General features: G+C 54.6%; 1 protein-coding gene across 1 annotated transcript in view; it reads right to left on the reverse strand.

Annotated features, from left to right (window-relative positions):
* Positions 1 to 14,557, reverse strand: part of LOC147693104 (phosphatidylinositol 4,5-bisphosphate 3-kinase catalytic subunit gamma isoform-like) — a 97,565-nt gene that overhangs the window by 55,380 nt on the left and 27,628 nt on the right. The window contains exon 3 of the mRNA XM_086939356.1: positions 1,598 to 3,511. Coding sequence (XP_086795482.1) covers positions 1,598 to 3,499 — 1,902 coding nt within the window. The 5' untranslated portion in view covers positions 3,500 to 3,511. The remainder of the gene's footprint in view (positions 1 to 1,597; positions 3,512 to 14,557) is intronic.

Below are 14,557 nucleotides of genomic sequence, written 5' to 3' on the forward strand. Positions count from 1 at the left end.
GTATTTTTTAATGTAAATATATATTTTGAAGTTACTATATTGTTGATAATAAAAATGTTTACCTATTTTTGTGACTGTATTTTGATCCTTTACATTTTTGAAGTGGATATTTTGTCCTTTACATTCAAAGTATGAAAAGATGATATTCGTACTCGATATTTTTTGGCAATATGTTTGCCTCCGATACTTCATATTACATCCAAACTTGAAAATTCCCACACAAACATTTAAAATGGATTATTCTTATTCCAGTCGAATTTTTTATTTTTATTTTGTTACTTAAAGCATGCTAATCATTTTGAAAACACACATTGCAAGATGACAGTTACGTAGGTCCATGACAGAGTATGTACAAACTGCACAAGCTGCACAAAAGGCAAAGGCCACAAGTAGGCGAGAGCAAGAACTTCATCATGTATTGTTTGGTTAATATTTGGCTAGAAAAATCTTCTCACTATGCCTTAAAGGTAGAGTGCTAATTAGAACCACAATCAATAGAAGAAAGACACTGCTGCAAGGGAAAATTCTTATCTGCCTAGAAGAGAACTGAGTAATCTTTCCCTCGCATCGTGGGCACTAAGGGCCATATTTATCATTCCAATTTGCGATTGCAAATGCCAAAATTAGCAGAATTTCGGCATTTGCAATTGGGCTCAGTGGTATGTATGAAAGAGAAACTGCCTCGCAAAATAAGGAATCGCAAAATTTGCGATTCCGTATTTTGCGATTGCACTTAAGGAATCGCAAATTGCTATTCCTTAAATGCAATGTAAGAAGCACAGAAAAAGTGTAATTTGGCCTTAAGGAATCGCAAATTACCACCAACTTCAAGTTGGTGGTAATTTGCGATTTCTCTGAAAAATGCACTTTTAAAATGTTTTTAAAGTGCCATATGGCACACATACATGCCCTTAGGGCATGTATGTGTGCCACATGAGCACACATGCACATTCAGGGGTGCCACAGGGTGTCCTTTTGACACCCTGGCACCCTTGAAATTGCATTCTCAATTTGCGATTCTTTAAGTGAGAATCACAAATTGCAAAAGTCTTCCCATTTATTCCTATGGGCCTCTAAGCCCATAGGAATGAATGGGGAGATATTCCTTAATTGCGATTCGCAATTTGAAATTCGCAATTAAGAAATATGTAGGATACGCAAAATTATTTGCAAATCCTACATACATAGCATTGTGCGATTCTCAAATAGCGATTTGCCACAATCGCAATTTGAGAATCGTAAAATCAAAGTTTGATACATATGGCCCTAAAAGGCTAACAAGGGTTTCGCAAAAACTAGACATGTGGTTTTTGACTGTTTCCTCCTCCAGAGATAAGGTTTCCTTCAGTTTGTACCAATGAAACATTAACATGTTGATTTTTTTAGCTAAATTGGTTTAGAAATTGTACCCTCACTCATGTATCAAATTACTGAGTCTTTGAACAGGTTTCCCACCCAACCCAAGGTCACATTCTCTTTGCTGTGGCTGTCTGTATTTACTCAATGCCCCTTCTGGCTGTTTACTTCTTTGTACATTGTAAAGTGTTTAGTGTGACATGTTTGCACAGTAAAATACTTAAAAGAAGCAAATAAATACCTGAACTAGTTGCAGTAAATATCTCAGCAGCTCTTCAGTGGACAGCAGCTCTAGCCGCTTCACGGACATGCTCCGGACATTCTTGTCAACAAAGTTAATGCCCAGCAGTTCTAGGGCAATTGCAATATCCAGGGATTGTGGGTCCCAGTGGTCAAGCAGCCAATGTAAGTCTTGCACAGTCGCCATATTTCCCCATTGGATTTGGTGCAGGTACTTCGGGAGGTTGTCGCCATACTTAGCGGATTGCTCTTTGAAGGCTTTCAGGCGGTCCATGTCTGTAGGGCAGAATGGATCCTGAAAGTCAACCTCCTCCTGACCTTTGGATCTGGTGAGGGTGCCAGTTGGGCTCAAGCAGCTGAGTTCAACGGTCCTGCTGTAAGGGAGAACCACCGGGTAGGCGTACGTTTCCAGAATGATACTGATGGCCAGGCCCCCCTCTGTGTTGGGGTTGGTGTTAGAAGAAATCCTGTCGGCTTCAAAGGTGAAAAGTTCCTCCTCTTGCTCTGGGTAGGGCCACATGTACAGAATGTGCTCGCCTTGCTGCAAGAGTGACCTGTGGTCAATTAGAAGCAAGTTGACAAAGTAGAGCAGCTTGGAATTTCCCTTGGTCTGATAGTCTGTGCCCAGCTGTTGCAAAGGTTTGGTTCCCCTCAGCAGAGTGTCCGCACTCTTCTCGTAAACACTGAGGTTTAGTTTAGAACATTCTGGGAGGTTCTTCACCAATATGTCAAACTCCAGCCAGATGTTCCAAAGAACTTCGTCATCGAAGGGCTTGGGTTCCGTACTCACCGATGACAATATGCGGCTTCCATGGAGGATGCTAGCCACGACATAAACCTGACTTGGGCACTTTGGAGGCAGGATTGGGATGTCTATCCCAACAATCTTAACTCTAAATGTTCTATCAAAGTCCCACAGAGAAAGCACTATAATCTCCTCAACATCTTTGTCTTTCAGCTGCAGCTCTTCGTGAGTTGCACTAAACCCCGTCAACTCATCGATCAATGGCCAGTCAACAGAGGGCAGTTCATCTTCACTTTCGAAAGAGGTTTGGACCAAGGACAAGATAATTTCCTGCTTGGTTTTTAGGCAGTGTCTTATCCATAAGAAGTCTCTAAGTGGCTTCTTCCCAACAATATACTCCTCCCGGCCATAGACCTGCAACACTAAGGCATCCTTTCGTTGACTGGAATCGAGGCCGTTCTGCTGAAAGCACATTTGAATCACCATATCTGGGAGATCGTTGACATTTAATTTTACCTTAAGGCACTCTTTCCCATAAACAATGGTAACAAGTTGTTCCTGGCTCACAACTGCCTTCAGGTTTTCAGGAACCGGCACAGATGTGGCCCAAGGTTCCATGAAGTAAGACATTCGATCCCGTTGACAAAGTTCCAAGTGCCTGGGTCGAGCCAACTGTCGGCGTGCAAAGGCGAGCTCATCGTGGGAGTAGCGGCAAACATCGATTGCTCCAAGGTTGTAGCCAATAAGCTCGATCAACAGTTGTTCATGCTCAGCATTGACTTCGAAAGCTTGCAACCGGTTCTTGACATGGATTTCGCCTTTCCGGAAGCCCCTCGCGTTCCAGTACTTAACTGCCTCCAGAGTCTGGAGAATTTGCTGGTCGTCATAAATCTCATACCAGTCCACACCTTTCTTGTACAGCAGCTGGTAGGATTCTGGGTTGGTCACTTCGTAGACCTGGCGCTGGGCGCTCTCCTTCCTTGCCGTCAGGACAATGCTCAAGCGCAGGTTCCTAACAGTGGAGTTGCTACGGATGTCCAAGGACAGCTGCTCGAATATCCTTTCATTGGGCTTTTTGGTGGGTAAAGTTATGATGAGTGAAAGAGTATCCTTTCTTAGACATTGTGTAAAAACTGGCCGCTCAGAAGAGTCGGCCATTACGGATTTATCCTAAAAGAAAAATTAAAACATTAGAAAGAGGCGACAATGTCAGAAACCCCATTAGTGTCTGTCTGGACCACCCAACTGCTATCTCTGCTTTATTGGTTCTATTTTCAACAAGAGCTACATTTCTATTAGGAAGACTTGCAAAGGTGCCTATCACAAAATTCTCAATTTCGTAAAACCTGGCCACCCTCGTGAAACTGATTAAGCAAGAAAAATCTGTCCAAAATTAATCTTTATACAAACATATTTCACTGCAGGAAAATTCTCCCTCAAAAACGATTTTCTTTATACAGGACATTTGCCTGCAAGCACAATTTTGTGAAGGTGACAAACTTTATCTCTTAGACAAGTGGCAAGGTTTTTCGCCAATACTTCACTGGTGGAAGGATTTGTGAGTTTGTGTGCCTCAAATTTTTCAATGTGATGTCACAGAGTTCCATATATTTGGCATTGCATAAAGGACTGATACCAGAGCAGTGTTAGCAATGAGTACAAAATTGAAGACTAGTCTAATATTAAACTACAGATCAAGAACTGGACTTCTCAGCCCCACTGTGGTGTTTTCATGATTCCACCTGACATCAGTCGAGAACAATCAGTGGCGAAGCAGTTTGATGGTAGTTTTTAAAGTCCTATCCCCTTTAATTAATCAGCAGAATTATGCACAATACTTGTGCATCACCTGACTAACCTTGGGCGTAGGACTAAGCTACGCTCACAGAGTATGCATAGTTTGGGCTACTACACGCTACACAAATTTCACATAGCACAGTGCAAAAACACGTAGCATAGCAGGCATTTTTTGCTTGCTCGCGGTCCTCAACGTCAAGTTGGCGACCGCGAGCGAGCAAAATCAATATCCCGGTGAGACTTTTTCCTTGTTCGCGATCAGCAACATCAAGTTGCTGATCAGGAGCATGGAAAATAAACCTCCCGGCGAGATACTCAATGTGAGTGGTCGCGTGTGTTTTCGACCGCTCGCGATGAGAAACTACCTGTCCACGTTGAGAAAGCTGCCTCTCAAGTACAAATCCACTTGAGCGGCAGAAAACGAGCGCTTGCACTGTGCAAGATGCCGTTTGCAATGATTGCATAGTGCGGACAAGCATCCGGCACTGTGCAATCAGTGGGAAAAGCATTTTCCCTACCCCACTACGCAGTTGGCGTAGCTACGCTTAGCTTGCCTAGTGCGAAGTGCACTTCGCGTAACTACGCGTATCGCTACTAAGCCCAGGGTTACACCTGACTTGGCCAGAGGTGTTTTTCTTCAATGTTTATAATGTTTTGTTAAGGAATTTAAAGTTGGCATTAAATCTGTCCCAAAAAATTGCAAGTTTAGCTGCTGTCACCATCCGGTCCCGGTTTTCATTGAGAGTCCCAGATGTGTCTTCGATACACCTCTGACCCTGAATCTGGATTGATGTGTCAGTCTGTGAGACTTTGCATCCTCTGGCAGATGACCTTCCAGCAGAAGCGGTCGCTCCACACGCTGCTCCCTGCCTCCTGCTCCCAGCCTCACCTGGTATCGTAGCCATCTCGCCTCGCACTGCTTTAGCCTGCATAATTATTTATTTCATTTCAATCCGTAACGATAGAGTGCCCCGCCTGCCTGTTATTAATAATTAATTAGCTGAGCTTAAACTGATCGTAGCGCTTGATTGCCAAGACTTTCAAATTTGTGCTGTGCTGCCTGCAGATTAATTTGTGCCTGATTGTGCCATTTACCTCGCGCTACTGCCGATTGTGCCCCAGTCCTGTATAGTTATTGGCTTGCTGCCATTTTGTTGTTGTTGGTGCCTCCCTGCCCTGATCTCCACCCCGCTCCCGCCTCCCAGCTGACCATCCCTCGCCCCTCCCCTTTTACCATCCACTTATGACAGATGCTTTGCGCGCAGCGTTTACACGCAGCGATCGCGCCCCATGCGCGCCGAAGGTGCGCCAAAGGTAAGCCCGTCTACGCCAGTCCGTGCCTGGACCGCGCCCAGTGCCAGACTTCCTGGCCCTCGCAGAACCCACTCCACCCGCATTACGTATGACGCCGCTACCCTTTTCGCTCTTAACCACCGACGCACACCTCAATGCTGCGATGCTGCCCCAGGACACACCCATGGACCATTCGCCTGCCACTCCTGCAAGTTCACCTGCACCAGGACCCACACCAATTCCACTTCCTCCAAACACAGCTCCGACTCCAACCACCTGAAATGCATCCTGCTGAACGCCCGCTCGGTCCACAGACACGCTACTGAACTCTGGGACCTACTCGACACTACATCGCCGGACGTCGCCTTCCTTACTGAAACCTGGATGAACGCCTCATCAGCGCCCGAGATCGCCATAGCCATCCCGGACGCTTACAAGATCATCCGAAAAGACTGCACCAACCAAACAGGAGGAGGCATCGCCATCGTCCATAAGAACACCATCTGCATCACGACCAGCTCCGACGATAACCTTGCGACCGCCGAACACCTTCACTTCCAGATCCACATCGACCACAGGACCACACTTAGAAGCACCCTCATATACAGACCACCAGGAACCCGCACACAATTCAACGAAGACATCACTGACTTCATCAGCCCACATGCCCTCACATCCGAGAACTACATTCTACGGGGAAACCTCAACTTCCACCTGGAAAAGAAAAACGACAGCAACACCACCACCCTGCTGGACAACCTGGCCAATCTCAGACTCAAACAACTTGTTGACACCCCCACCCACTTAGCCGGACACACGCTCGACCCTATCTTCACGTCCAGCAAACACATCTCCTTCGATCACACCACAACTCTCCATTGGACGGACCACAGCTGCGTTCATTTCAGCTACAAAAAGACCACGACCCACAACCCCCCAGAACCTATTCCCCGAAGAAACTGGAACAAAATCACCACCGACCAACTCTTCACAGCGCTTAACCAAAACCCTCCTGCCATACCATCGGACCCAAACCAAGCCGCCACCAAACTCACACAATGGATCGCCCACAGCGCTGACGAATTAGCACCCTTGAAAAATCAACAGATTAAACAAGGCAGCAAAAAGGCCCCCTGGTTCAACGATGACCTTAAGAAATCCAAACGTTATGTCGCACCCTCGAGAAAACCTGGAGAAAAAACCCAACCAGTGACAACCTGACCACCTTCAAGGAGGTCTCCCGCAAACACCACCAATTGATCCGATCCACCAAGAAATCAGCATTCAAGGATCGACTCAACAACAACGCCCACAACAGCAAGGAACTATTCAACATCGTCAAAGATTTTACCAACCCCACCGCCGGCACCAACGACATCACTCCCTCCCAAGACCTCTGCGACTCTTTATCCTCTTTCTTCCACAACAAAATCGCCGACATACATAACAGCTTTGAAAACCAGTCCGAAGACCAGACCACTCCACCTACCTCCGAACCAAAACACCACTCTCACAACCTTGGCGCCTGGAACCCAATCACTACTGAAGACACCATCCGCCTGATGAACTCCATCCACTCAGGTTCACCAACCGACCCATGTCCCCACCACATCTTCAACAAAGCAGACTCCATCATCGCACCCCATCTCCGCGATGTCATCAACTGTTCCTTCAACTCCGCTACCTTCCCGGAAAGCTGGAAACATGCCGAACTCAGCGCCCTTCTGAAGAAACCCACAGCAGACCCCACTGAACTCAAGAACTACCGCCCCATCTCACTCCTCCCATTCCCTGCCAAAGTCATTGAGAAAGCCGTCAATAGTCAGCTCGCCGCATTCCTTGAATCCAACAACTCCCTCGACCCCTCACAGTCCGGCTTCCGAGCCAAACACATCACCGAAACCGCCCTCAACGCTGCTACAGACGACATCCGTACGCTGCTGGACAACGGAGAAACAGTTGCCCTCATCCTACTGGACCTCTCCGCCGCCTTCGACACAGTCTGTCATAGCACCCTCATACAACGCCTCAGCAACGTCGGATTACAAGGAAAAGCTTTGGACTGGATCATCTCGTTCCTCGCTGGAAGAACCCAGAGAGTCCGCCTCTCCCCATTCAAATCAGAGGCCACCAAAGTCATCTGCGGCGTACCACAAGGATCATCACTTAGTCCCACCCTCTTCAACGTTTACATGAGTCCCCTCACATCCATCGCGTGACAACACAACCTCAACATCATCTCCTACGCAGACGACAGCCAGCTGATCCTCTCCCTCACCAAAGACCCTAACACCCCCAAAACCAATCTACACGAAGGAATGAAAGAAGTAGCCGAATGGATGAAGAACAGCCGCTTAAAACTTAACTCGGACAAAACGGAAGTCCTCATCTTAGGATCATCCCCTTCCGCCTGGGACGACTCATGGTGGCCACTGGCCCTGGGCACAGCACCCATACCCGCAGATCACGCACGTAACTTGGGCTTCATCCTGGACTCCTCCCTCTCGATGACCAGACAAGTCAACGCCGTATCATCTTCATGCTTCAACATCCTATGCATGCTCAAAAAGATCTTCCGTTGGATCCCCACCGAAACAAGAAAGACAGTTACCCACGCACTGGTCACTAGCCGACTGGTCTATGGGAATACCCTTTACGCCGGAACCACAGCCAAACTACAGAAAAAACTCCAACGCATCTAAAACGCCTCAGCCAGACTCATACTGGACATCCCCCGTCAAGCTCACATTTCCGGTCACCTGAAAGACCTCCACTGGCTCCCCATCAACAAGAGAATAATGTTCCGTCTCCTCACCCACGCACACAAGGCCCTCCACGACCTAGGACCCGAATGCCTCAACACTCGACTTTTCCTTCTACACACCCACCCGCCAACTACGATCATCCAATCAAGCCCTCGCCGCAATTCCCCGCATCCATAGACCCACCATAGGAGGAAGATCCTTCTCCTACTTGGCGGCCAAGACCTGGAATTCTCTCCCCACTCACCTCCGCCTCACACAGAACTACCTCTCCTTCAGAAAGCAGCTGAAAACCTGGCTTTTCGATAAGTAAGGCACCCACCCTCCCTCAAGCACCTTGAGACCCTCTGGGTGAGTAGTGCGCTATACAAATTCCTGAACTTGAACTTGAACTTGCTGAGAGAGCTGTGTAAGGTGCTGCTTGTGTGCAGGAATGGGGTCGCCCCTTGCGGCCTCTGCCGGGAGAGCAGTGTGAGGTGTTGCTTGTGAGCAGGAGCTGGTGGCCCTTGGATGCCTCTGCAGGGAGAGCAGTGTAAGGTGCTGCTTGTGAGCAGGATCGGGGAGGCCCCTGGAGGCCTCTGCCGGGAGAGCTGTGTAAGGTGCTGCTTGTGAGCAGGAGTAGGGTGGCCCCTGAAGGCTTCTGCCGGGAGAGCTGTGTAAGGTGCTGCTTGTGAGAAGGAGCAGGGTGGCCCTTGGAGGCCTCTGCTGAAAGAGCTGTGTAAGGTGCTGCTTGTGAGCAGGAGTGGGGTGGCCCCTGGAGGCCTCTGCTGGGAGAGCAGTGTAAGGTGCTGCTTGTGAGCAGGAGCAGGGTGACCCCTGGAGGCCTCTGCTGGGAGAGCAGTGTAAGGTGCTGCTTGTGAGCAGGAGCAGGGAGGCCCCTGGAGGCCTCTGCTGGTAGAGCTGTGCGAGGTGCTGCTTGTGAGCAGGAGCGGGTGGCCCCGGGAGGACTCTGCTGGGAGAGCAGTGTAAGGTGCTGCTTGTGAGCAGGAGTGGGGTGACCCCTGGAGGCCTCTGCTGAGAGAGCAGTGTGAGGTGCTGCTTGTGAGCAGGATCGGGGAGGCCCCTGGAAGCCTCTGCCGGAAGAGCTGTGTAAGGTGCTGCTTGTGAGCAGGAGAGGGGTGGCCCCTGGAGGCCTCTGTCGGGAGAGCTGTGTAAGGTGCTGCTTGTGAGCAGGAGCGGGGAGTCCCCTGGAGGCCTCTGTCGGGAGAGCAGTGAAAGGTGCTGCTTGTGAGCAGGAGCGGGGTGGCCCTTGAGGCCTCTGTCGGGAGAGCAGTGAAAGGTGCTGCTTGTGAGCAGGAGCGGGTGGCCCCTGGAGGCCTCTGCTGGGAGAGCTGTGTAAGGTGCTGCTTGTGAGCAGGAGCGGGGTGGCCCCTGGAGGCCTCTGCTGGGAGAGCTGTGTAAGGTGCTGCTTGTGAGCAGGAGGGGGGTGGCCTCTGGAGGCCTCTGTAGGGAGAGCAGTGAAAGGTGCTGCTTGTGAGCAGGAGCGGGGTGGCCCCTGGAGGCCTCTGCTGGGAGAGCTTTGTAAGGTGCTGCTTGTGAGCAGGAGCGGGGTGGCCTCTGGAGGCCTCTGCAGGGAGAGCTGTGTAAGGTGCTGCTTGTGAGCAGGAGCGGGGCGGCCCCGGGAGGCCTCTGCCGGGAGAGCTGTGTGAGGTGCTGCTTGTGAGCAGTAGCGGGGTGGCCTCTGGAGGCCTCTGTCGGGGGAGCAGTGAAAGGTGCTGCTTGTGAGCAGGAGCGGGGCGGCCCCTGGAGGCCTCTGCTGGGAGAGCTGTGTAAGGTGCTGCTTGTGAGCAGGAGCTGGGTGGCCCTTGGAGGCCTCTGTCGGGAGAGCAGTGAAAGGTGCTGCTTGTGAGGAGGAGGGGGGCGGCCCCTGGAGGCCTCTGCTGGGAGAGCAGTGTAAGGTGCTGCTTGTGAGCAGGAGCGGGGCGGTCCTGGAGGCCTCTGCTGGGAGAGCTGTGTAAGGTGCTGCTTGTGAGTAGGAGCTGGGTGGCCCCGGAGGCCTCTGCTGGGAGAGCTGTGTAAGCTGCTGCTTGTGAGCAGGAGCGGGGTGGCCCCTGGAGGCCTCTGCTGGGAGAGCTGTGTAAGCTGCTGCTTGTGAGTAGGAGCTGGGCGGCCCCTGGAGGCCTCTGCTGGGAGAGCTGTGTAAGCTGCTGCTTGTGAGCAGGAGCGGGGTGGCCCCTGGAGGCCTCTGCTGGGAGAGCTGTGTAAGCTGCTGCTTGTGAGCAGGAGCGGAGTGGCCCCTGGAGGCCTCTGCCGGGAGAGCTGTGTGAGGGGCTGCTTGTGAGCAGTAGCGGGGTGGCCTCTGGAGGCCTCTGTCGGGAGAGCAGTGAAAGGTGCTGCTTGTGAGCAGGAGCGGGCGGCCCCTGGAGGCCTCTGCTGGGAGAGCTGTGTGAGGTGCTGCTTGTGATCAGGAGCGGGGTGGCCTCTGGAGGCCTCTGTCGGGAGAGCAGTGAAAGGTGCTGCTTGTGAGCAGGAGCTGGTGGCCCTTGGAGGCCTCTGCAGGGAGAGCTGTGTAAGGTGCTGCTTGTGAGCAGGAGCGGGGTGGCCCCTGGAGGCCTCTGCCGGGAGAGCTGTGTGAGGTGCTGCTTGTGAGTAGGAGCGGGGTGGCCTCTGGAGGCCTCTGTCGGGGGAGCAGTGAAAGGTGCTGCTTGTGAGCAGGAGCGGGGTGGCCCCTGGAGGCCTCTGCTGGGAGAGCTTTGTAAGGTGCTGCTTGTGAGCAGGAGCGGGGTGGCCTCTGGAGGCCTCTGCAGGGAGAGCTGTGTAAGGTGCTGCTTGTGAGCAGGAGCGGGGCGGCCCCGGGAGGCCTCTGCCGGGAGAGCTGTGTGAGGTGCTGCTTGTGAGCAGTAGCGGGGTGGCCTCTGGAGGCCTCTGTCGGGGGAGCAGTGAAAGGTGCTGCTTGTGAGCAGGAGCGGGGCGGCCCCTGGAGGCCTCTGCTGGGAGAGCTGTGTAAGGTGCTGCTTGTGAGCAGGAGCTGGGTGGCCCTTGGAGGCCTCTGTCGGGAGAGCAGTGAAAGGTGCTGCTTGTGAGGAGGAGGGGGGCGGCCCCTGGAGGCCTCTGCTGGGAGAGCAGTGTAAGGTGCTGCTTGTGAGCAGGAGCGGGGCGGCCCCTGGAGGCCTCTGCTGGGAGAGCTGTGTAAGGTGCTGCTTGTGAGTAGGAGCTGGGTGGCCCCAGAGGCCTCTGCTGGGAGAGCTGTGTAAGCTGCTGCTTGTGAGCAGGAGCGGGGTGGCCCCTGGAGGCCTCTGCTGGGAGAGCTGTGTAAGCTGCTGCTTGTGAGCAGGAGCGGAGTGGCCCCTGGAGGCCTCTGTCGGGAGAGCAGTGAAAGGTGCTGCTTGTGAGCAGGAGCGGGGTGGCCCTTGAGGCCTCTGTCGGGAGAGCAGTGAAAGGTGCTGCTTGTGAGCAGGAGCGGGTGGCCCCTGGAGGCCTCTGCTGGGAGAGCTGTGTAAGGTGCTGCTTGTGAGCAGGAGCGGGGTGGCCCCTGGAGGCCTCTGCTGGGAGAGCTGTGTAAGGTGCTGCTTGTGAGCAGGAGGGGGGTGGCCTCTGGAGGCCTCTGTAGGGAGAGCAGTGAAAGGTGCTGCTTGTGAGCAGGAGCGGGGTGGCCCCTGGAGGCCTCTGCTGGGAGAGCTTTGTAAGGTGCTGCTTGTGAGCAGGAGCGGGGTGGCCTCTGGAGGCCTCTGCTGGGAGAGCTGTGTAAGCTGCTGCTTGTGAGTAGGAGCTGGGTGGCCCCTGGAGGCCTCTGTCGGGAAAGCTGTGTAAGCTGCTGCTTGTGAGCAGGAGCGGGGTGGCCCCTGGAGGCCTCTGCTGGGAGAGCTGTGTAAGCTGCTGCTTGTGAGTAGGAGCTGGGCGGCCCCTGGAGGCCTCTGCTGGGAGAGCTGTGTAAGCTGCTGCTTGTGAGTAGGAGCTGGGTGGCCCCTGGAGGCCTCTGTCGGGAGAGCTGTGTAAGCTGCTGCTTGTGAGCAGGAGCGGGGTGGCCCCTGGAGGCCTCTGCTGGGAGAGCTGTGTGAGGTGCTGCTTGTGAGCAGGAGCGGGGTGGCCCCGGGAGGCCTCTGCTGGGAGAGCTGTGTAAGGTGCTGCTTGTGAGCAGGAGTGGGGTCGCCCCTGGAGGCCTCTGCTGGGAGAGCTGTGTGAGGTGCTGCTTGTGAGCAGGAGCGGGGCGGCCCCCGGAGGCCTCTGCTGGGAGAGCTGTGTAAGGTGCTGCTTGTGAGCAGGAGCGGGGCGGCCTCTGGAGGCCTCTGTCGGGAGAGCAGTGAAAGCTGCTGCTTGTGAGTAGGAGCTGGGTGGCCCCTGGAGGCCTCTGTCGGGAGAGCTGTGTAAGGTGCTGCTTGTGAGCAGGAGTGGGGTCGCCCCTGGAGGCCTCTGCTGGGAGAGCTGTGTAAGGTGCTGCTTGTGAGCAGGAGCGGGGTGGCCCCGGGAGGACTCTGTCGGGAGAGCTGTGTAAGGTGCTGCTTGTGAGCAGGAGTGGGGTCGCCCCTGGAGGCCTCTGCTGGGAGAGCTGTGTGAGGTGCTGCTTGTGAGTAGGAGCGGGGTGGCCCCGGGAGGACTCTGTCGGGAGAGCTGTGTAAGGTGCTGCTTGTGAGTAGGAGCTGGGTGGCCCCTGGAGGCCTCTGTCGGGAGAGCTGTGTAAGCTGCTGCTTGTGAGCAGGAGCGGGGTGGCCCCTGGAGGCCTCTGCTGGGAGAGCTGTGTAAGCTGCTGCTTGTGAGTAGGAGCTGGGCGGCCCCTGGAGGCCTCTGCTGGGAGAGCTGTGTAAGCTGCTGCTTGTGAGTAGGAGCTGGGTGGCCCCTGGAGGCCTCTGTCGGGAGAGCTGTGTAAGCTGCTGCTTGTGAGCAGGAGCGGGGTGGCCCCTGGAGGCCTCTGCTGGGAGAGCTGTGTGAGGTGCTGCTTGTGAGCAGGAGCGGGGTGGCCCCGGGAGGCCTCTGCTGGGAGAGCTGTGTAAGGTGCTGCTTGTGAGCAGGAGTGGGGTCGCCCCTGGAGGCCTCTGCTGGGAGAGCTGTGTGAGGTGCTGCTTGTGAGCAGGAGCGGGGCGGCCCCCGGAGGCCTCTGCTGGGAGAGCTGTGTAAGGTGCTGCTTGTGAGCAGGAGCGGGGCGGCCTCTGGAGGCCTCTGTCGGGAGAGCAGTGAAAGCTGCTGCTTGTGAGTAGGAGCTGGGTGGCCCCTGGAGGCCTCTGTCGGGAGAGCTGTGTAAGCTGCTGCTTGTGAGCAGGAGCGGGGTGGCCCCTGGAGGCCTCTGCTGGGAGAGCTGTGTAAGCTGCTGCTTGTGAGTAGGAGCTGGGCGGCCCCTGGAGGCCTCTGCTGGGAGAGCTGTGTAAGCTGCTGCTTGTGAGTAGGAGCTGGGTGGCCCCTGGAGGCCTCTGTCGGGAGAGCTGTGTAAGCTGCTGCTTGTGAGCAGTAGCGGGGTGGCCCCTGGAGGCCTCTGCTGGGAGAGCTGTGTGAGGTGCTGCTTGTGAGCAGGAGCGGGGTGGCCCCGGGAGGCCTCTGCTGGGAGAGCTGTGTAAGGTGCTGCTTGTGAGCAGGAGTGGGGTCGCCCCTGGAGGCCTCTGCTGGGAGAGCTGTGTGAGGTGCTGCTTGTGAGCAGGAGCGGGGCGGCCCCCGGAGGCCTCTGCTGGGAGAGCTGTGTAAGGTGCTGCTTGTGAGCAGGAGCGGGGCGGCCTCTGGAGGCCTCTGTCGGGAGAGCAGTGAAAGCTGCTGCTTGTGAGTAGGAGCTGGGTGGCCCCTGGAGGCCTCTGTCGGGAGAGCTGTGTAAGGTGCTGCTTGTGAGCAGGAGTGGGGTCGCCCCTGGAGGCCTCTGCTGGGAGAGCTGTGTAAGGTGCTGCTTGTGAGCAGGAGCGGGGTGGCCCCGGGAGGACTCTGTCGGGAGAGCTGTGTAAGGTGCTGCTTGTGAGCAGGAGTGGGGTCGCCCCTGGAGGCCTCTGCTGGGAGAGCTGTGTGAGGTGCTGCTTGTGAGCAGGAGCGGGGTGGCCCCGGGAGGACTCTGTCGGGAGAGCTGTGTAAGGTGCTGCTTGTGAGCAGGAGTGGGGTCGCCCCTGGAGGCCTCTGCTGGGAGAGCTGTGTGAGGTGCTGCTTGTGAGTAGGAGCGGGGTGGCCCCGGGAGGACTCTGTCGGGAGAGCTGTGTAAGGTGCTGCTTGTGAGTAGGAGCTGGGTGGCCCCTGGAGGCCTCTGTCGGGAGAGCTGTGTAAGCTGCTGCTTGTGAGCAGGAGCGGGGTGGCCCCTGGAGGCCTCTGCTGGGAGAGCTGTGTAAGCTGCTGCTTGTGAGTAGGAGCTGGGCGGCCCCTGGAGGCCTCTGCTGGGAGAGCTGTGTAAGCTGCTGCTTGTGAGTAGGAGCTGGGTGGCCCCTGGAGGCCTCTGTCGGGAGAGCTGTGTAAGCTGCTGCTT

Source organism: Lissotriton vulgaris, chromosome 9, assembly GCF_964263255.1.
Source record: "Lissotriton vulgaris chromosome 9, aLisVul1.2, whole genome shotgun sequence".
NCBI lineage: Eukaryota > Metazoa > Chordata > Amphibia > Caudata > Salamandridae > Lissotriton > Lissotriton vulgaris.